General features: G+C 45.7%; 1 protein-coding gene across 4 annotated transcripts in view; it reads left to right on the top strand.

Moving 5' to 3' along the window:
- The window catches only part of LOC118388636 (inositol 1,4,5-trisphosphate receptor type 1), a 160,874-nt gene that overhangs the window by 131,794 nt on the left and 8,340 nt on the right, over positions 1-20,740 (top strand). For all 4 annotated transcript variants that reach the window (XM_035777898.2, XM_035777897.2, XM_035777896.2 and 1 more), the window contains 8 exons: positions 90-197; positions 562-754; positions 5,590-5,712; positions 13,513-13,688; positions 14,585-14,749; positions 15,614-15,803; positions 16,073-16,168; positions 16,277-16,410. In XM_035777898.2, the coding sequence (XP_035633791.2) occupies positions 90-197; positions 562-754; positions 5,590-5,712; positions 13,513-13,688; positions 14,585-14,749; positions 15,614-15,803; positions 16,073-16,168; positions 16,277-16,410 (1,185 nt within the window). The remainder of the gene's footprint in view (positions 1-89; positions 198-561; positions 755-5,589; positions 5,713-13,512; positions 13,689-14,584; positions 14,750-15,613; positions 15,804-16,072; positions 16,169-16,276; positions 16,411-20,740) is intronic.

The raw sequence follows: 20,740 nt of genomic DNA, 5'->3' as shown, positions 1-20,740 counted from the left end.
TGAGGCTCTCACACAACAGTCAGATGCAGTTTTGCCTGCTATACTTCTCATGAGCGATTTGACCCCTTATTTGACTTCGACCACTGTAGTTGGCACGCCACAACAAGGAGCTGCAGGTGATGCTGAAACCAGGAGGGACCAACGGAGAGGGAGACGAGGCTCTGGAGTTCTACGCCAAACACACTGCTCAGATAGAGGTCAGTGACACCAGTCAAACACACTCACACAGTGTATTCATTGGATATCTTTAACTGTCATTGACAAAGAAAAATGTTTTGCCATAGGGAAATGTTTCATAATACTGGTCCTGTTAGTGCTAGGGCAAAAAACAAAATATGCACCCCTTTGGGTCTCCAGGACCAGCATTGGGGAAACTGCCATAGAGGGATTTCAGTACCTCTTAATCTGATGTGGTTTAATGGAAATACTCAAAAGCCTGGAGCTAAATTCCACTGTCCAGCCACATGAGTGCTCTCCAACCAGGGGCTAGGTGGCTGGTCCACTCCACACCCATAGAGCTGACATTGACTGAGTGTGTTCCTGTGTGTGTCCTCCTCTCAGATTGTGCGTCATGACCGAACCATGGAGGAGATAGTGTTCCCTGTGCCCAACATCTGTGAGTTCCTGACCTGTGAGTCCAAACTGAGGGTGTACTACACCACTGAGAGGGACGAGCAGGGCAGCAAGATCAATGACTTCTTCCTTAGCGCAGAGGACCTCTTCAATGAGATGAACTGGCAGAAGAAACTAAGAGGTAGCTAGCTCTTCCAAATGGCTTCTCAGGACTCATTTCTATTACTCTACTTCCACTGAAATGTGACTGCATTAACTATATGCAGTCAAAAGAAAACATTTAATCAGAAGTTATGCCAAAACTTCGCAGTAATTCCTAGTGATCTAATGATGTGACCCAGAGGAGCTGTCGCAGGGCTAGTGTTAAGAGAGCCAGTGGCATCCTCTCACTGTTTTGACAGAAGTTAGTGTTTCACTTTTGGGTAATTCCATTTGAATTCAGTCACATTTTGACAGCATCCCTTTTGATTTAAACATAATTTTACATACATGTTTGCCCATGGAAGAAGTGGTCAGAAAGTGACTCAAAGTTGACACATTTTCCCCACCATACCATGAGACGTCTTCAACACTAGAAAAGATAAACGGTTGAGTTTAATATCATTTAAAATGAAAGTTTTAAACCTTTAAAGAGATACTTTGGGATTTTTGCAATGAGGCCCATTATCTACATCCCCAGAGTCAGATGAACTCGTGGATACCATTTTTATGCTATCCACTGGAAGTCTATGGGTATCAACTAGCATGCTAGCAGATACCAATAGACTTCCAGCTAACGCTAGTTAGCATTGGCTCGCAAAACGACCTCCATCTTCCTTCATACTGGACACAGAGACATAAAAATGGTATCCACGAGTTCATCTGACGCTGGAGAAGTAGATAAAGGGCCTCATTCTGTCTGTTCTAATATCTATATTTCTATGAGACTTCAATATGTTTCCTTTTTGTAGGATTGACAGTATATAATTTAAAACAACAAATATTCCCATTCAAGTCAACATTATCTGATATGTGGACCTCAACCATCTGTGTGGTTTGTGCCGTTCTGTGAAGGGAGTAGTACACAGCGTTGTACGATATCTTTAGTTTCTTGGCAATTTCTCACATGGAATAGCCTTCATTTCTCAGAACAAGAATAGACTGACGAGTTTCAGAAGAAAGGTCTTTGTTTCCGGCCATTTTGAGCCTGTAATCGAACCCACAAATGCTGATGCTCCTTTTACTCAACTGGTCTAAAGAAGGCCAGTTTTACTGCTTCTTTAATCAGTACAACAGTTTTCAGCTGTGCTAACATAATTGCAAAAGGGTTTTCTATTGGGAAATTAGCCTTTTAAAATGATAAACCTGGATTAGCTAACACAACATGCGATTGGAACACAGGAGTGATGGTTGCTGATAATGGGCCTCTGTACACCTATGTAGATATTCCATAACAAATCTGCAGTTTCCAGCTACAACAATCATTAACCATGTCTGCACTCTATTTCTGATCAACTTTTTGTTATTTTAATGGTCAAAAAAATGTGCTTTTCTTTCAAAAATAAGGACATTTCTAAGTGACCCAAACTTTTGAATGGTGGTGTGTATCTTATCCGTTTATCATTTCCAGTGATGAAGACATGGATGTCTCATGGTATGGCGGGGTGTGCAAAATAGGTACGCCCTAAGCACCTTAACCTCTTGAATGTTTTAGCGTTCAGGTCCAAAAAGTCACTTTCTGAGCAGTACTGTCATGGGTAAATATGGATGGAACTTTTTGTTCGATTCAAAGGGGTTGCGGTCAAAAAGTGATTGAATTCAAATGGATTTACCCTAATAGCTCTTCTTTCCACTGTCTGTCAGTGGGCTGTTGGGGAATTTCCACTGAGGTGTGAAACATCTGTAACTGTATGACTCACTGCTAAGAACACACACACACAAACACACACACTGAGCATCCACACAAGCACATGCCTAAACACTTTTTCCTCACTGTCAGACAAGCGAGAAAAGTCCCTCATCTATGTCTTCTTTTCCAATTAAAACCAAACTGAATCAGAATAGTGACACACCAATAGCGTCAATAAACTGTGCCAACAGGCCAGATTGACTGTCAACTGTGGGGAGGGGACAGCCAGCCTCAGTAGAGGAAAGGTTACAGTGACATGTCTAAAGGTTGTGTCTTAAACCAACATGAACAGCAGTAAATGTATCATCTTTGTTCATTTAATTCTATTATAAGAGTGTATTTGTGCTTTAGTACTGAGCCGTTCTATTGTTTCACACTTAGTGTATCAGTGACTCGTACGGTATCACACAGCACTCAGCCACACACACACACCTCTGGCCTCCAGCTATACATACTACAGAATATACAGAGCCTGCTGTACAGTTTCATAACAAACAAACAAATGTCCAATAGATTCACTCTTATTGGTAAAATGTGTAACTTCATGTTCATTCCCTCCCTCCCTCTTCTCTCTATCTACCTCTACCTCTTTCTCTTTCTCTACATTTGTCTCTAAACCACTACCTCTCTCTACCTCTCTCTACCTCTCTCTCTACCTTTCTCTCTCTCTCTACCTTTCTCTCTCTCTACCTCTCTCTCTTTCTCTACCTCTCTCTCTCTCTACCTCTCTCTCTCTCTCTCTCTCTCTCTCTCTCTCTCTCTCTCTCTCTCTCTCTCTCTCTCTCTCTCTCTCTCTCTCTCTCTCTCTCTCTCTCTCTCTCTCTCTCTCTCTCTCTCTCTCTCTCTCTCTCTCTCTCTCTACCTCTCTCTCTCTCTCTACTCTCTCTCTCTCTCTCTCTCTACCTCTCTCTCTCTCTCTCTCTACCCCTCTCTCTCTCTCTCGCTACCCCTCTCTCTCTCTCTCGCTACCCCTCTCTCTCTCGCTACCTCTCTCTCTCGCTACCCCTCTCTCTCTCGCTCCCTCTCTCTCTCTCTCTCTCTCTCGCTACCTCTCTCTCTCTCTCTCTCGCTACCTCTCTCTCTCTCTCTCGCTACCTCTCTCTCTCTCTCTCTCGCTACCTCTCTCTCTCTCTCTCGCTCTCTCTCTCTCTCTCTCGCTCTCTCTCTCTCTCTCTCTCGCTACCTCTCTCTCTCTCTCTCTCTCTCTCTCTCTCGCTACCTCTCTCTCTCTCTCTCGCTACCTCTCTCTCTCTCTCGCTACCTCTCTCTCTCTCTCTCTCTACCTCTCCTCTCTCTCTCTCTCTCTCTCTCTCTCTCTCTCTCTCTCTCTCTCTCTCTCTCGCTACCTCTCTCTCTCTCTCTCTCCTACCTCTCTCTCTCTCTCTCGCTACCTCTCTCTCTCTCTCTCGCTACCTCTCTCTCTCTCTCTCGCTACCTCTCTCTCTCTCTCTCTCTCTCTCTCTCTCTCTCTCTCTCTCTCTCTCTCGCTCTCTCTCTCTCTCTCTCTCGCTACCTCTCTCTCTCTCTCTCTCTCTCTCCTCTCTCTCTCTCTCTCTCGCTACCTCTCTCTCTCTCTCTCGCTACCTCTCTCTCTCTCTCTCGCTACCTCTCTCTCTCTCTCTCGCTACCTCTCTCTCTCTCTCTCGCTACTCTCTCTCTCTCTCTCGCTACTCTCTCTCTCTCTCTCGCTACCTCTCTCTCTCTCTCTCGCTACCTCTCTCTCTCTCGCTATCTCTCTCTCTCGCTACCTCTCTCTCGCTACCTCTCTCGCTACCTCTCTCGCTACCTCTCTCGCTACCTCTCTCTCTCTCTCGCTACCTCTCTCTCTCTACCTCTACCTCTCTCTACCTCTCGCTACCTCTCTCTCGCTACCTCTCTCTCGCTACCTCTCTCTCGCTACCTCTCTCGCTACCTCTCTCTCTCTCTCGCTCTCTCGCTACCTCTCTCTCTCTACCTCTCCCTCTACCTCTCTCTCGCTACCTCTCTCTCGCTACCTCTCTCTCGCTACCTCTCTCTGGCTACCTCTCTCTGGCTACCTCTCTCTCGCTACCTCTCTCTCTCTCTCGCTACCTCTCTCTCTCTCTCTCGCTACCTCTCTCTCTCTCTACCTCTCTCTCGCTACCTCTCTCTCGCTACCTCTCTCGCTACCTCTCTCTCGCTACCTCTCTCGCTACCTCTCTCGCTTACCTCTCTCTCTCTCTCGCTACCTCTCTCTCTCTCGCTACCTCTCTCTCTCTCTCTCGCTACCTCTCTCTCTCTACCTCTACCTCTCTCTCGCTACCTCTCTCTCGCTACCTCTCTCTCGCTACCTCTCTCTCGCTACCTCTCTCTCGCTACCTCTCTCTGGCTACCTCTCTCTCTACCTCTCTCTCTCTCTCGCTACCTCTCTCTCTCTCTCTCGCTACCTCTCTCTCTCTCTCTCTCTCTACTACCTCTCTCTCTCTCTCGCTACCTCTCTCTCTCTCTCGCTACCTCTCTCTCTCTCTCTCTCTCGCTACCTCTCTCTCTCTCGCTACCTCTCTCTCTCTCGCTACCTCTCTCTCTCTCGCTACCTCTCTCTCTCTCGCTACCTCTCTCTCTCTCGCTACCTCTCTCTCTCTCGCTACCTCTCTCTCTCTCTCGCTACCTCTCTCTCTCTACCTCTCTCTCTCTCTCTCTCGCTACCTCTCTCTCTCTCTCTCGCTACTCTCTCTCTCTCTCTCTCTCGCTACCTCTCTCTCTCTCTCTCTCTCGCTACCTCTCTCTCTCTCTCTCTCTCGCTACCTCTCTCTCTCTCTCTCTCTCTCTACCTCTCTCTCTCTCTCTCTCTCTCGCTACCTCTCTCTCTCTCTCTCTCTCGCTATCTCTCTCTCTCTCTCTCTCTCGCTACCTCTCTCTCTCTCTCTCTCGCTACCTCTCTCGCTACCTCTCTCTCTCTCTCTCTCTCTCTCTCGCTACCTCTCTCGCTACCTCTCTCTCTCTCTCGCTACCTCTCTCTCTCTCTCTCTCTCGCTACCTCTCTCTCTCTCTCTCTCGCTACCTCTCTCTCTCTCTCTCTCGCTACCTCTCTCTCTCGCTACCTCTCTCTCTCTCTCTCTCGCTACCTCTCTCTCGCTATCTCTCTCTCGCTACCTCTCTCTCTCCTCTAGCCCAGCCCGTGTTGTACTGGTGTTCCAGAAACATGTCATTCTGGAGTAACATCTCCTTCAACCTGGCCGTCCTCATGAACCTCCTGGTGGCCTTCTTCTACCCCCTGGAGGGTTTGCGTGAAGGTCAGTCACCTGCCAGCGACCCTGACTTTCGCCATTTACATTTTGTATAAACTTTACGGTAATGTACTGTTAAACCAAAGTTTCTCTGGAAATGATGGTAACATACTGTACTGTTTTAAACAGTAGCTTACAGGCCACTGGCTGCCAGTAAGATACTGTAAAAACAACAGGATATGTTTTTACAGTGTATATACGTGTAGTGTTGGTAAGAAAACACTTTTACAAATGAACCATTGTCTACACGTACTGCAGCTGTTCCCTAGGGACATCATCTGTATCTTCAGTCAGTGCTAAGACTCTTCCCTGTACATGAAGGAGCTGTTTCCATTGCTGATTCTTTCATGTGTGTTGAGCCATGGTCTGTTTATGTGGGCACTCCGGCCATGGCTCTGATACCCTCAGAGATCAAGCAAGTTCGTATATCCCTTTGAGGTGCTGCTGTAGAACATCGGGTCAGAGGAAGGTTGCGTGAGCCGCACACACAACACCGAGGGCCAAAAATGGTGGTATGATCCAGCCCAGTTGCGCTGCATCACTTGGACTTCTACATGTATCTCAGTGCAACTGGATTGCTAAGATTTTCTCCTTCGTGCTCTTTTATAAGTGTTTGTAACACAGCTACTTTTGCACTATGGAACATTATGAGTGCACAACAACAGTAAATATTTCCAAACGGTGTACCAGTAAGTGTATGTATTTGGGCATTCTGATCTTTGTGGTTCAGAAATAAACATATTTTTGTGACATTTTGGCCTCAGAAAAGTCACCCACAATCCTTTGCCTGGCCTTCACTTCCCAAACTTCCCCTGGCCCTGTAATCTCCTACCTTCCTTCCCCTCTGACCCGTTGCCCTGCTGAAAAAAACAGCAAAGGCTGGTGACCAGCTTTCGTTGTGTTGTCACTGGTGACCAGCCTTCACTGTGTTTTGGACACTGGACGTACCGTACCAGCATATGCTTGTCACCCACAAAACTAACATCAAGTCACATTATGCTCACTTGCAAAGTAATGTCTTGTTCCTATTGGACTCTAACCTGATTGAGGACATCCAACAATTTTGAACTTTGATTCACCTAAAATATGCATTCAGAATGACCACTAGGAATACAAAGCAAATGAATGAGACAACCTAAACTGGAACAACCATTTCAGTAACGGGTACAATATATCCAACTAACATATTGGATTAGTTTAGAAAAATGTATGTTATTTTTCTTTGTGTACCATAAGATCAATGAATTGATTAATTCATCTGTCAATGTACATGCAACAACACAGATATTCTACAACTCAATCTGCAATAGAGCATGCTGGGAAATATCATAATGATGGGCATGGTTTTGCAGACCAGCTACTAGACCATGCTGGAGCAGAATATACAAACTATATTTTTTCGGGGTTCCTTGTCAGGGCTGAGGGTGACATGTATAACCATGATTATTTTCTAAAACATTTTGAGTGGAAGGGTTCATTACTGCTGTGATGGTGTGAAGAACCATCCTGTTATTTCCCTCTCCACCATGTTTTCCTTTTATGCAATGAAATGCTATAGTGTATTAGTTCCTGTCATTTACATTTACATTTAAGTCATTTAGCAGACGCTCTTATCCAGAGCGACTTACAAATTGGTGCATTCACCTTATGACATCCAGTGGAACAGTCACTTTACAATAGTGCATCTAAATCTTAAAAGGGGGGTGAGAAGGATTACTTATCCTATCCTAGGTATTCCTTAAAGAGGTGGGGTTTCAGGTGTCTCCGGAAGGTGGTGATTGACTCCGCTGTCCTGGCGTCGTGAGGGAGTTTGTTCCACCATTGGGGGCCAGAGCAGCGAACAGTTTTGACTGGGCTGAGCGGGAACTGTACTTCCTCAGTGGTAGGGAGGCGAGCAGGCCAGAGGTGGATGAACGCAGTGCCCTTGTTTGGGTGTAGGGCCTGATCAGAGCCTGGAGGTACTGAGGTGCCGTTCCCCTCACAGCTCCGTAGGCAAGCACCATGGTCTTGTAGCGGATGCGAGCTTCAACTGGAAGCCAGTGGAGAGAGCGGAGGAGCGGGGTGACGTGGGAGAACTTGGGAAGGTTGAACACCAGACGGGCTGCGGCGTTCTGGATGAGTTGTAGGGGTTTAATGGCACAGGCAGGGAGCCCAGCCAACAGCGAATTGCAGTAATCCAGACGGGAGATGACAAGTGCCTGGATTAGGACCTGCGCCGCTTCCTGTGTGAGGCAGGGTCGTACTCTGCGGATGTTGTAGAGCATGAACCTACAGGAACGGGCCACCGCCTTGATGTTAGTTGAGAACGACAGGGTGTTGTCCAGGATCACGCCAAGGTTCTTAGCGCTCTGGGAGGAGGACACAATGGAGTTGTCAACCGTGATGGCGAGATCATGGAACGGGCAGTCCTTCCCGGGGAGGAAGAGCAGCTCCGTCTTGCCGAGGTTCAGCTTGAGGTGGTGATCCGTCATCCACACTGATATGTCTGCCAGACATGCAGAGATGCGATTCGCCACCTGGTCATCAGAAGGGGGAAAGGAGAAGATTAATTGTGTGTCGTCTGCATAGCAATGTTAGGAGAGACCATGTGAGGTTATGACCGAGCCAATTGACTTGGTGTATAGCGAGAATAGGAGAGGGCCTAGAACAGAGCCCTGGGGGACACCAGTGGTGAGAGCGCGTGGTGAGGAGACAGATTCTCGCCACGCCACCTGGTAGGAGCGACCTGTCAGGTAGGACGCAATCCAAGTGTGGGACGCGCCGGAGATGCCCAACTCGGAGAGGGTGGAGAGGAGGATCTGATGGTTCACAGTATCGAAGGCAGCCGATAGGTCTAGAAGGATGAGAGCAGAGGAGAGAGAGTTAGCTTTAGCGGTGCGGAGCGCCTCCGTGATACAGAGAAGAGCAGTCTCAGTTGAATGACTAGTCTTGAAACCTGACTGATTTGGATCAAGAAGGTCATACCGAGGGAGATAGCGGGAGAGCTGGCCAAGGACGGCATGTTCAAGAGTTTTGGAGAGAAAAGAAAGAAGGGATACTGGTCTGTAGTTGTTGACATCGGAGGGATCGAGTGTAGGTTTTTTCAGAAGGGGTGCAACTCTCGCTCTCTTGAAGACGGAAGGGACGTAGCCAGCGGTCAGGGATGAGTTGATGAGCGAGGTGAGGTAAGGGAGAAGGTCTCCGGAAATGGTCTGGAGAAGAGAGGAGGGGATAGGGTACAGCGGGCAGGTTGTTGGGCGGCCGGCCGTCACAAGACGCGAGATTTCATCTGGAGAGAGAGGGGAGAAAGAGGTCAGAGCACAGGGTAGGGCAGTGTGAGCAGAACCAGCGGTGTCGTTTGACTTAGCAAACGAGGATCGGATGTCGTCGACCTTCTTTTCAAAATGGTTGACGAAGTCGTCTGCAGAGAGGGAGGAGGGGGGGAGGAGGATTCAGGAGGGAGGAGAAGGTGGCAAAGAGCTTCCTAGGGTTAGAGGCAGAAGCTTGGAATTTAGAGTGGTAGAAAGTGGCTTTAGCAGCAGAGACAGAAGAGGAAAATGTAGAGAGGAGGGAGCGAAAGGATGCCAGGTCCGCAGGGAGGCGAGTTTTCCTCCATTTCCGCTCGGCTGCCCGGAGCCCTGTTCTGTGAGCTCGCAATGAGTCGTCGAGCCACGGAGCGGGAGGGGAGGACCGAGCCGGCCTGGAGGATAGGGGGCATAGAGAGTCAAAGGATGCAGAAAGGGAGGAGAGGAGGGTTGAGGAGGCAGAATCAGGAGATAGGTTGGAGAAGGTTTGAGCAGAGGGAAGAGATGATAGGATGGAAGAGGAGAGAGTAGCGGGGGAGAGAGAGCGAAGGTTGGGACGGCGCGATACCATCCGAGTAGGGGCAGTGTGGGAAGTGTTGGATGAGAGCGAGAGGGAAAAGGATACAAGGTAGTGGTCGGAGACTTGGAGGGGAGTTGCAATGAGGTTAGTGGAAGAACAGCATCTAGTAAAGATGAGGTCGAGCGTATTGCCTGCCTTGTGAGTAGGGGGGGGGGAGGTGAGAGGGTGAGGTCAAAAGAGGAGAGGAGTGGAAAGAAGGAGGCAGAGAGGAATGAGTCAAAGGTAGACGTGGGGAAGTTAAAGTCGCCCAGAACTGTGAGAGGTGAGCCGTCCTCAGGAAAGGAGCTTATCAAGGCATCAAGCTCATTGATGAACTCTCCGAGGGAACCTGGATGGCGATAAATGATAAGGATGTTAAGCTTGAAAGGGCTGGTAACTGTGACAGCATGGAATTCAAAGGAGGCGATAGACAGATGGGTAAGGGGAGAAAGAGAGAATGACCACTTGGGAGAGATGAGGATCCCGGTGCCACCACCCCGCTGACCAGAAGCTCTCGGGGTGTTCGAGAACACGTGGGCGGACGAAGAGAGAGCAGTAGGAGTGGCAGTGTTATCTGTGGTGATCCATGTTTCCGTCAGTGCCAAGAAGTCGAGGGACTGGAGGGAGGCATAGGCTGAGATGAACTCTGCCTTGTTGGCCGCAGATCGGCAGTTCCAGAGGCTACCGGAGACCTGGAACTCCACGTGGGTCGTGCTCGCTGGGACCACCAGATTAGGGTGGCCGCGGCCACGCGGTGTGGAGCGTTTGTATGGTCTGTGCAGAGAGGAGAGAACAGGGATAGACAGACACATAGTTGACAGGCTACAGAAGAGGCTACGCTAATGCAAAGGAGATTGGAATGACAAGTGGACTAAGCTTACTTAGCAAGAATCTTATTGACTAAAATGATTAAAAATGATACAGTACTGCTGAAGTAGGCTAGCTGGCAGTGGCTGCGTTGTTGACTTTGTAGGCTAGCTGGCAGTGGCTGCGTTGTTGACACTACACTAATCAAGTCGTTCCGTTGAGTGTAATAGTTTCTACAATGCTGCTATTTGGGGGCTAGCTGGCTAGCTAGCAGTGTTGATTACGTTGCGTTAAAAGAACGACAATAGCTGGCTAGCTAACCTAGAAAATCGCTCTAGACTACACAATTATCTTTGATACAAAGACGGCTATGTAGCTAGCTATGTAGCTAGCTACGATCAAACAAATCAAACCGTTGTGCTGTAATGAAATGAAAATGTGATACTACCTGTGGAGCGAAGCAGAATGCGACCGGGTTGTTGAGTGGGAAGTTCTATTCGGAAGACGTTGGCTAGCTGTTGGCTAGCTAGCAGTGTCTCCTATGTTAAGGACGACAAATAGCTGGCTAGCTAACCTCGGTAAATTAAGATAATCACTCTAAGACTACACAATTATCTTGGATACGAAGACAGCAAAGACAGCTATGTAGCTAGCTAACACTACACTAATCAAGTCGTTCAGTTGAGTGTAATAGTTTCTACAGTGCTGCTAATCGGTGGACGTTTGCTAGCTGGCTAGCTGCTGGGCAGAGCAGTGAAGACTACGTTAGGACGACGAAATACGATAATTACGCAATTATCTTTGATACAAAGACGGCTATGTAGCTAGCTAAGAAGAAATTGCTAAGATTAGACAAATCAAACTGTTGTACTATAATGAAATGTAATGAAATGTAATGAAAAAGTTATACTACCTGCGGAGCGAAATGCGGATGCGACCGCTCGCTCCAACCCAAAGTTCCTTTGTACCATTTTATGGTACAATACAGGCTACTGGTTGCAGTGAAAGTAAGGTAAACAACAAGTTACTGTATTTTTACAGCTGAATAAAGGTGTTGCTGTAAAATGCTGGTTACTTGAGACGATACCTAACTTGGGATTTAATCTCACAACCTCTCGGTTGCTATTGACTAGGATTTCCTGCTACGCCAGCAGGTCTGTGGGTATGACAGAGATTTGCCCACACATTTAATGGCAAGAATACATTTCTGCGCTTTGCTAAAATGTGCCCAGAATTAAGTCAATAATTGTTTGATTATCTGACAACAACAATGTAAAAATAGCAATGCTTAGGGACACTTGATGTAAAGTGTGCATAAATGCAAGGATAGGTTGCAAGATCGAATCCCCGAGCTGACAATGTATAAATCTGTCGTTCTGCCCCTAAACAAGGCAGTTAACCCACTGTTCCTGGGCCGTCATTGAAAATAAGAGTTTGTAAAAGTATAAAGGAAAAATAAGAACTGAGTGGAGCAGAATGGCTGTGGGTGAGGCCTCTCCTGTTGACTACAGCAGTATTACAGCATAGTACATCCCAGTGTGCCTGTGTGTGCGTTTCCCTCCCTACAGTACAGTAGAGCTGTGTGAAGAGGGAGAGGGAGTCACGTGACACCCCACATACCTTTGGCCTAGTTCTTGTGTGTTTACAAATACACACGCTATTACAAATATTTTTGGGGATCGGACACACACACACCCCTCCAGCAGCCCCCAGCCAGTCAGCCATGAATCTTTCAGTATAATATTTTTAGAGGCAGTGGTAGTTATGTAAGTGGCACCTGTCATGTGAGAGGGAGTATTCCTCTCTATCTATCTCTCTCTCTCTCTCTCTCTCTCTCTCTCTCTCTCTCTCTCTCTCTCTCTCTCTCTCTCTCTCTTTCACTCTCTTTCACTCTTTCACTCTCTTGCTGTCTCTCTTTCACTCTTGCTGTCTCCCTTCATTCTTTTTATTTTCCATTTTTGCTCCTCTTCTTCCTTCTTTACCTCTGTCTTCCCTCTCTCTCATGTCTATCTACCTCTTCTCTCTACTTCTCCCTCTCTCTTTTTCTTCAGCCCTAATTTCCCACCCCCGTTCCCATGCACCACAGTCACACACGGGCTGGGAATTGCCAGGGACCTCATGATACAATATTATCACTATACTTAGGTGTCGATACGATATCTATTGCGCAGCTACTTTTTAATTTATTTTACAAATCGATACAAAGTATTAATACACTGTAATATCATCCAAAATGATATTGCGATATGTAAATATCGATTTCACCCACTCCCCCCTCATCACTAACACAAACACACCTGCCAGTAGTAAGCTCCTGGTTTAGTGAATGGGGCTGGTTACAGAACCAGGTCTTTGCGTGGCCCTTTTTTACATGCCTAGTTCAGGTTGGGGTGGGGGGGGCTGCTGGTGCTGGTGGGGATGCGATTGGTTCGGTGGTAGTGACGGCAGAGCCACATGAAACCCTATGACTGTCACATTAATCCAGGATTTACCCCTGGATCAAGGGGAGCATCAGGTAGGCTTCTCTCTAAAGCCCCACTAAGGAAAACACACTCAAGTGTGCCCTACTTTTTTAGGGTTATGTAACATGCTCTGTTTGAGTTCAAAGTGCAGCTCCACAAAGTCCCCAGGTGGCTGCTGGTAGTCAGAGATCAGGGGAAAGCCTCTTGGTCTTAATGTGCACCGTCATTTTCATTCTCAAGTGCCTTTCAGTATAACTATGACTTAGTTCTCTCTCGACGCGATGTGGTAGGAGTGAAGCCAAATGTTTCTCTCTTTTGTTTGGGCTGTGCCAAGACCATTCGGTTGCGCTCACTCAGCTTAGCTCAGTGTTGATTGGCGTTATATTTTATACTTTTTTTTATCATGGGAGGCCAAATGCTTGCTAGCTTCCCTTTCATTCAAACATTGTCATACTCTTTTTGACCAGACAGCATCAGACAGATGGCCTACACATACAGAGGGGCGATGTTGTGTGCTTTCTCCAGTGAGATACATTCAGCCTCTTGTGAATTGAAGGAACATTATGAAAACACAGAGACAAAAGATACCTTTTCATAAAAAAAAAAAAAGTTTTTGGGGATGCCTGGCCTTCACATCCATTAATACACTCCACTGGCGTGTGTGTATGCTTATGTGTGTTTGTGTCCTCGGCAGGTACCCTGGAGCCCCACCTGTCTGCCCTGCTCTGGGTGGGCATGTTGGCATTGTTGGCCATCGTGGTGGCCATGCCCCAGCCCCTGGGGGTCCGAACCCTCATCATCGCCACCATCATCCGCCTGATCTTCTCCGTGGGCCTGCAGCCCACCCTTTTTCTGCTGGGAGCATTCAACGTATGTCTGCATGGGGAAACGTGTGTGAATGACTTTATTGTATAATAAGTCACACACTTCATCTTTTTTTCCATGTGCTCCAATGTGAATGGTCTTGCTAGTCTTCAGTAGGCTCCCCCCACTCCTCCATACCCCCAGCCCCAGGTACTCCCTTCACACCTCACTCAACAGCCCATACCCACCTGTTTGCCCACTACCCACATACCTTGTCCACATGCCCCCTCCATGCAGACCTCTCTCCAGTGCTCAGTCTGCCTGTGGTGTCACTCCCTGGCGTGGCTCGCTCACTGGCATGGCTTGAGTGTTTGGTCGGTCAGCTGGGAAATGCACCACTAGACACTGGAGGAGGCTGACACCACACCTTCAGCAGCCCAAAATTCATTTAACTGTCCCTTTCACACGGCCTGCTCCCTGTGTGTCCTCAAATGGGCTTTTCTGCCTTCCTCTCCTCCCTCTGTCTGTCTCCCTTCGCTCCCTATAGCTGGGAGACAGCTACCCCACACTCATCTACTGAACCCCAGTATTACTAAAAACCTACTATACTAAGAACAATCCAATGCCAATCCATGAAATGCCTGTCCTATATATGTTGTGTCTTATGGTCATCATGGATCATCATGTAGTGCATGTCCAAGGAGAATATTGACAATTTATGTCGAGAGAGACCTAAAATATTCTAAGCCTTGTTTTATAAGACATAATGAAGGCTTATACATGCTTACATCAAGTTATAAAGCATTATGGCTGGATACTCTACTTAGTGTTACCTCCCACTCCATTAATGGTGAGGTCTCACTTGTGAAGGAGGTCTTCTGACCTCAATGTGGGATTTCCTGATTTAAATCAAAGTTAGGTTTATATTTATAATCATTATTTTATCTATCGTGTCCCTCCAGGTGTGTAATAAGACCATCTTCCTGATGAGTTTTGTGGGGAACAGAGGGACGTTCACACGGGGCTACAAGGCCATGATCCTGGACGTTGAGTTCCTCTACCACCTCATGTACCTCATCATCTGTAGCCTGGGGGTCTTTGTCCATGTCTTCTTCTACAGCCTACTGGTGAGCACATCTATACATTTTACATATGTATTCTGTATATTAATATATATGGCTGATGGTGAGCCTACAGTTACACTTAATAGGAAGCTGTCCAGGGACATTAGCGTATGTTCTGGTGTGTGCATGCAGGCGCAAACACACACACAGGGTATTTAAGGACAGTGGCTTTTAATGAACAGGAACTGGCTTAGGATATGTTGTTGGGGAGTTGAGTGGTGCTTGCTGGTGTTTTATGTGTCAGGCGTACTGCATGTGCCAGTCTGGATGTTTTCTATTCAGTAACTAACTCTGAGGCCCAGGGGCTTTTTATTATTTTATTGAACTTTTATTTAACTAGGCAAGACAGTTAAGAACAAATTCTTATTTACTATGACGGCCTACCCCGGCCAAACCCGGGTGACGCTGGGCCAATTGTGCGCCCCCCTATGGGACTCCAGATCACGTCCGGTTGTGATAAAGCCCGGGAACGAACTCGGGTCTGTAGCGATGCCTCAGACCGCTGCGCCACTCAGGATGCAGAAAATGTCCATGTGTATGATAGGATATACTGCTGAAAAGTCCTGTCATAGAGAAAATGGCTGGGAATCTGCTCAGGAAAAAATAACGGCTATGAAAGAAGACGGGTAAAAAGAGGAAATTATTTCTCCAAATGATTCTGTTTTTGGACAAATGTATCAATCCCTCTTACACTTTATCTTTCTAAACCAGAATATATTTATCTCAATACAATTATCGAGGTCACAAAAAAAGTATAATTCCGAAACAGATATTGAACAAATAATAATTCCTAAATGCTTCCATGCTGTTTCAATATTAGGTCAAACTATAACTCTGTGTTAACTCTGTATTGTGTCTCTCGTGCAGCTCTTTGACCTGGTGTACAGGGAGGAGACTCTACTGAACGTGATAAAGAGTGTGACCCGTAACGGTCGCTCCATCGTATTGACAGCAGTGCTGGCCCTCATCCTGGTCTACCTGTTCTCCATTGTGGGGTACATCTTCTTCAAGGATGACTTCATCCTGGAGGTGGATCGCATCCCCAACACCACCCTGGGTGAGGACAAGGAGGAGACCATAGAAATATAATTACTATTTGTTTTACTGCTATGGCAAAACAGCGATAACAGATCTGGGACCAGGCTAGACGTTTATGGTCTGTTGATAGGAGTTGCACATAGTTAGACAACAACCAAATTTCCCTCACACCCTGGAAAGCCATAACAGTACAGGGACAAGGAAAACAATATAATGGTGTTATCTGGAGGTGTTGTTTATCTAGTTGCCATTAACACATGTTGCTACCTAACCTGATGTCTTTTATAGAGAACGGAGCCAGTTTGGCCAATGAGATGGTGTCTGCTGGGATGTGTCGGTCTGAGACTGGAGAGAACAACTGCACCACAGAGCTCCAAGTGGAAGGTACAATACAGTAGAACTATATACAATAATAATAACCTATAGTGTAAGGTGAAAGGGCAATTAGATGTTGTGTGTGTATTAACCCTCTTCCCTGCCACTCTCCCTCAGACTTTGTGGAGGACAGGGAGGATGGCAAGGAGCGTACGTGTGACTCTCTGCTCATGTGTATCGTCACTGTGCTGAGCCATGGCCTAAGGAGCGGAGGGGGGGTTGGAGATGTCCTGAGAAAGCCCTCCAAAGAGGTAAACACACAGACCAGACACCCACCCACCCAGCCGGGGGGGTGTATTCAGAACCGAGATATACAGTACCAGTCAAAAGTTTGGACACACCTGCTCATTCAAAGGCTTTTCTTTATTTTTATTAAGAAGGAAATCAAATATTTTAAGAAGGAACACCTGTTAATTGTGACTAACGCATGAAGCTGGATGAGAGAATACCAAGAGTGTGCAAAACTGTCATCAAGGCAAAGGCTGGCTACTTTGAAGAATGTAAAATCTAAAATATATTTTGAGTTGTTTCACACTTGTTTTGGTTACTACATGATTCCATGTGCTATTTCATAGTTTTGATGTATTCACTATTATTCTACAATGTAGAAAATAGTCAAAATAAAGAAAAACCCTTGAATGAGAAGGTGTGTCCAAACTTTTGACTGGTGCTGTACGTGCACGTAAATGGAACTTAATGACCTTTTCACACACTTTCCTCTGTGCGCATTCAGACCTTGAATTTAAGCATGGGGAAATGCATATGCCAGCAACCTATGCGTTTGGGGTGGAGATCACAGAAATATAGGTGTGTCTACAGATATGCGTATTCTGACCTTGATTTAATTTCCTCATAAATACATCATGTTTTTTCACGAGGAAACCATGAATAAGGTCCAGCAAACCTTTCGGTTCCAGGTAGAAAAACATCTACTTAATTTTTCCCGATACAAATAACACCATTCTTCATGCACTGTAATTTATAAATGAAGTTATTGATTGATAAGAGCTAGGTAAATTGATAATTTGTTTGCAGAAGGGGATTGTAAATGAACATAGAAATGGTTTCAGATGATTTTTCCTTATGTACACTCGAGACCAGTCACATGGCAGCAAACTGAAAAACATAGCAACGTGACACATACTTCCGCCGTAAACAGTTTGAACATGACACATGCTGCAATACTTGGCCATTGTCATCACGCAGTTCCATAGTCAGTGCAAGCAATAGGGCTATGCTGTTGTACTGTCCTCCCTATTATCATTCTATGTACACCAGTCTTTCAACACTACAATAGGTTGAAGAACTCGATGTTACAATTGTCGTGCGTAAAGGCTCTCAACCTGATTTTTTTTCATAAAGTAGCTTAGGGTTCTTGAAAACTTCCCTAAACGTACATATTATGAAATATCAGAATGCTATTTAATCTAAGCATGGCTTCTGAAACAGAGAGGAATATGCTTATATTTTGATGTCTCTCACTGATCTCCATTCTGAACGCATTCTCCATAGGCTACATTCTAATATTGCGCCAATCAAATGAAAGGTACACAGTAAACCTGATGAAATTGGTAGGCCACCCAGTGGGTGTGTTTTCTGGGATTGAAGAGTAGGATAGCTAAATAAGAGGGAGGACCTGATCCTAGACCAGCACTCCTACTTTGAGATGCTTTGTGAATACTTTGAGATGCTTTGTGAATGTCCAGACCCAGTCAGACCCAGTTAGACTATAGAGCTCAGTATCTTCTTTAGGGTAAAACCTATGTCTATAGCAAAATTCTGTATGTTCTGTATTGAAGCTGGTGAGTCATGTCATTACCAACACAATGTATTTTCTGAAGCAAGTTAGATAAGAACCATTAAAGTGCTGCTGGTATATAGACTGGAGTGGCTGCGTAACCAGATTCTCTGGATGCCTCTTCCTGTAGCTAAACAACTGTACTTTCTGCGCATGTGTTACTACAGTAAACGCATGTTGTACAAACTTCTTGTGAGCTGCAACTATAAACGACATGATCGACATGTTGTACTAACGTCTTGTGCGCTGCAACTATAAACGACATGATCGACATGTTGTACTAACGTCTTGTGCGCTGCAACTATAAACGACATGATCGACATGTTGTACTAACGTCTTGTGCGCTGCAACTATAAACGACATGATCGACATGTTGTACTAACGTCTTGTGTGCTGCAACTAAACGACATGATCGACATGTTGTACTAACGTCTTGTGTGCTGCAACTATAAACGACATGATCGACATGTTGTACTAACGTCTTGTGTGCTGCAACTATAAACGACATGATCGACATGTTGTACTAACGTCTTGTGTGCTGCAACTACAAACGACATGATCGACATGTTGTACTAACGTCTTCGTGCTGCAACTATAAACGACATGATCGACATGTTGTACTAACTTCTTGTGTGCTGCAACTATAAACGACATGATCGACATGTTGTACTAACTTCTTTGTCAGTATCTAACTACAACATAGGTTACATCAATTGATGGGAAGTTACAGACCATAATAAACCAAGATCATGTCTTAAAATACATTCAACATAGGCAGACTGACCGGTAGACTGATTTATGCATTATGTAACACGTGCAGAATTTGATCCAGAATTTGATACGGTTGTTTAGCTCTGGGGAAGAGGCGTTCTGAGGGGTGAAACGGGGCAGTACGATACGGTGGGATGGAGGTAGGCTCTGGGGGAGTGCCATCAGCAGTCATTTGCGGTGGTCATGGGCCTAACCTCACCCCCACATTGAGGTTTTGCAATAATTTCCTCAGAACCCCCTCCATCTGCTTGGCCTTCTTCCCTGTGTGGGAATCAGTAGGGTCTGGAAATAGCTTTTCTCTGAACTCTGTCAGACCAGGGCTGATGACATAGAGCATCGTGGAGAAATGTCTGCTCCTTTCATAAACCGGTACACAATCACTGGGTGCCTCCCAAGAAGGTCATTTGACCTGTAGCCTACATTTGAAATGAATGTCAGTTTGTTTCTGTTTCTTTAAAAAAAAAAGCTTCACCCAGAAACTCTGAAATCTAAAGTTTTCCAGAGGTTTTATGGTGTAGAACATTTTAATCTTTGCCTCTGGAGCTATAAAATGCTTGTTACGGTCCAAAAGAGGTGCTGGAAGAGAGAAGAGCCTGTGTTAGGTTACCGACATTATAGCCTGTTTGCGTAACTGTTTCTTGTTGTCGTAACAGTGTGGCATCTGGCCGCTTGCACTTGTGTTCTTATGTTTCACATCAACACACATGGCAGATTAGGCTATACCCCTGTTCATAACCAATGCTCCCGTTCTGCCTTTATGTAAAAGCCTGGGCCATGTTCATTATAGGCACCAAATGGAAGAAACAGACTGAAACAAAGAGGGACAACCTAGACCTGTCTAATAACAGATTTCCACTTCCATTGCAAAATGTCTTTAAACGTTTTCAGTTGTTTACTCAAATGAACACAACCCGGGGGATCACTATAGCCGTGTTGTCATTGGCAGTTTGAAGTGACTAAAATCCCAATTACTTGCATATCCAACTCAATTTTTACTTTGTTTTGAAGTCTGAGCAGCCAAAAAGCTCATGGAATCGAATATTTCAAGCCACATATCAAACCACCTTCGTAGGTGGTTTGACGTTAGATACAAATCTGATTCCTGGCGATGTGACTTGTGTCTGAACAGTCACATCATCTGATTTATTTGCCCTCAAGTGGTTTTTAGACTGTTGTTTGGCATTATGTTGTTGCTAGCTAGTTACTATGTTGCCAGTTTGACAAGAACATGTGGTAGCTAATTAACTTGTTAATTGTTTACAACAAATTAGTGAATGTGCTAGAAAGCTGAACAGCTACCTAGTTAGCTAACTTAGTTGACTGCCTTGGCTAGCCAAAAAGGATTTGATTTGAAAGTTGGATCACCTTATCCTTTGAGGCTTACACTAGGATTATGAACATTCAAAGCAACTGGGTAACATCCATGGCAGGCATTGTTGTCACCTTAGCTTGCTACATAATTTCTGAGGTGATTGGTGGTGATGCTCAGGCTTCCTATCAGCCTACACCACTATGCACACACCTGTCGTTACTATGACAACTGGTGTAGCCATGTCAGCAAATGAATGCTGTCTGAACACGCACACATCCGGTTTGGTCACTTGTCTCTTGCTGTTTGGAAAGTCAGTATTCCAAAATGGATTTGAAAAACAAAACTGATTTGACCATTAAGTCCTGCACTGTGAACAAGGCGTATGGGTCACTCTTTCTGAACTAGGTCTCTTCATCATATGTCAGCCCAGTATGATACATGCCAGGGTCAGGCCCCACTTTCACTGTCTAACATTTTGGCTTTACTCTGACCTTATTGTGCTATGTGTTATATGTGTCATTTCTTTGTGTTATATTGTGTTAAGTCTTATATGTGGTTAATCCACAGGTGGGCAATGCCATCCTGAAGGGTCACAGTATGTCCAGTCCACACCTAAATCACCTAATACTGGTTTACATTGATTTAAATGGACCTTTATTATTTTATTGTATTCGAGCAGTTAAATATTTTTTTAATAGGT

This window comes from Oncorhynchus keta, chromosome 10 (assembly GCF_023373465.1).
Source record: "Oncorhynchus keta strain PuntledgeMale-10-30-2019 chromosome 10, Oket_V2, whole genome shotgun sequence".
NCBI lineage: Eukaryota > Metazoa > Chordata > Actinopteri > Salmoniformes > Salmonidae > Oncorhynchus > Oncorhynchus keta.
This window is presented reverse-complemented; position numbering and strand designations above follow the sequence as displayed.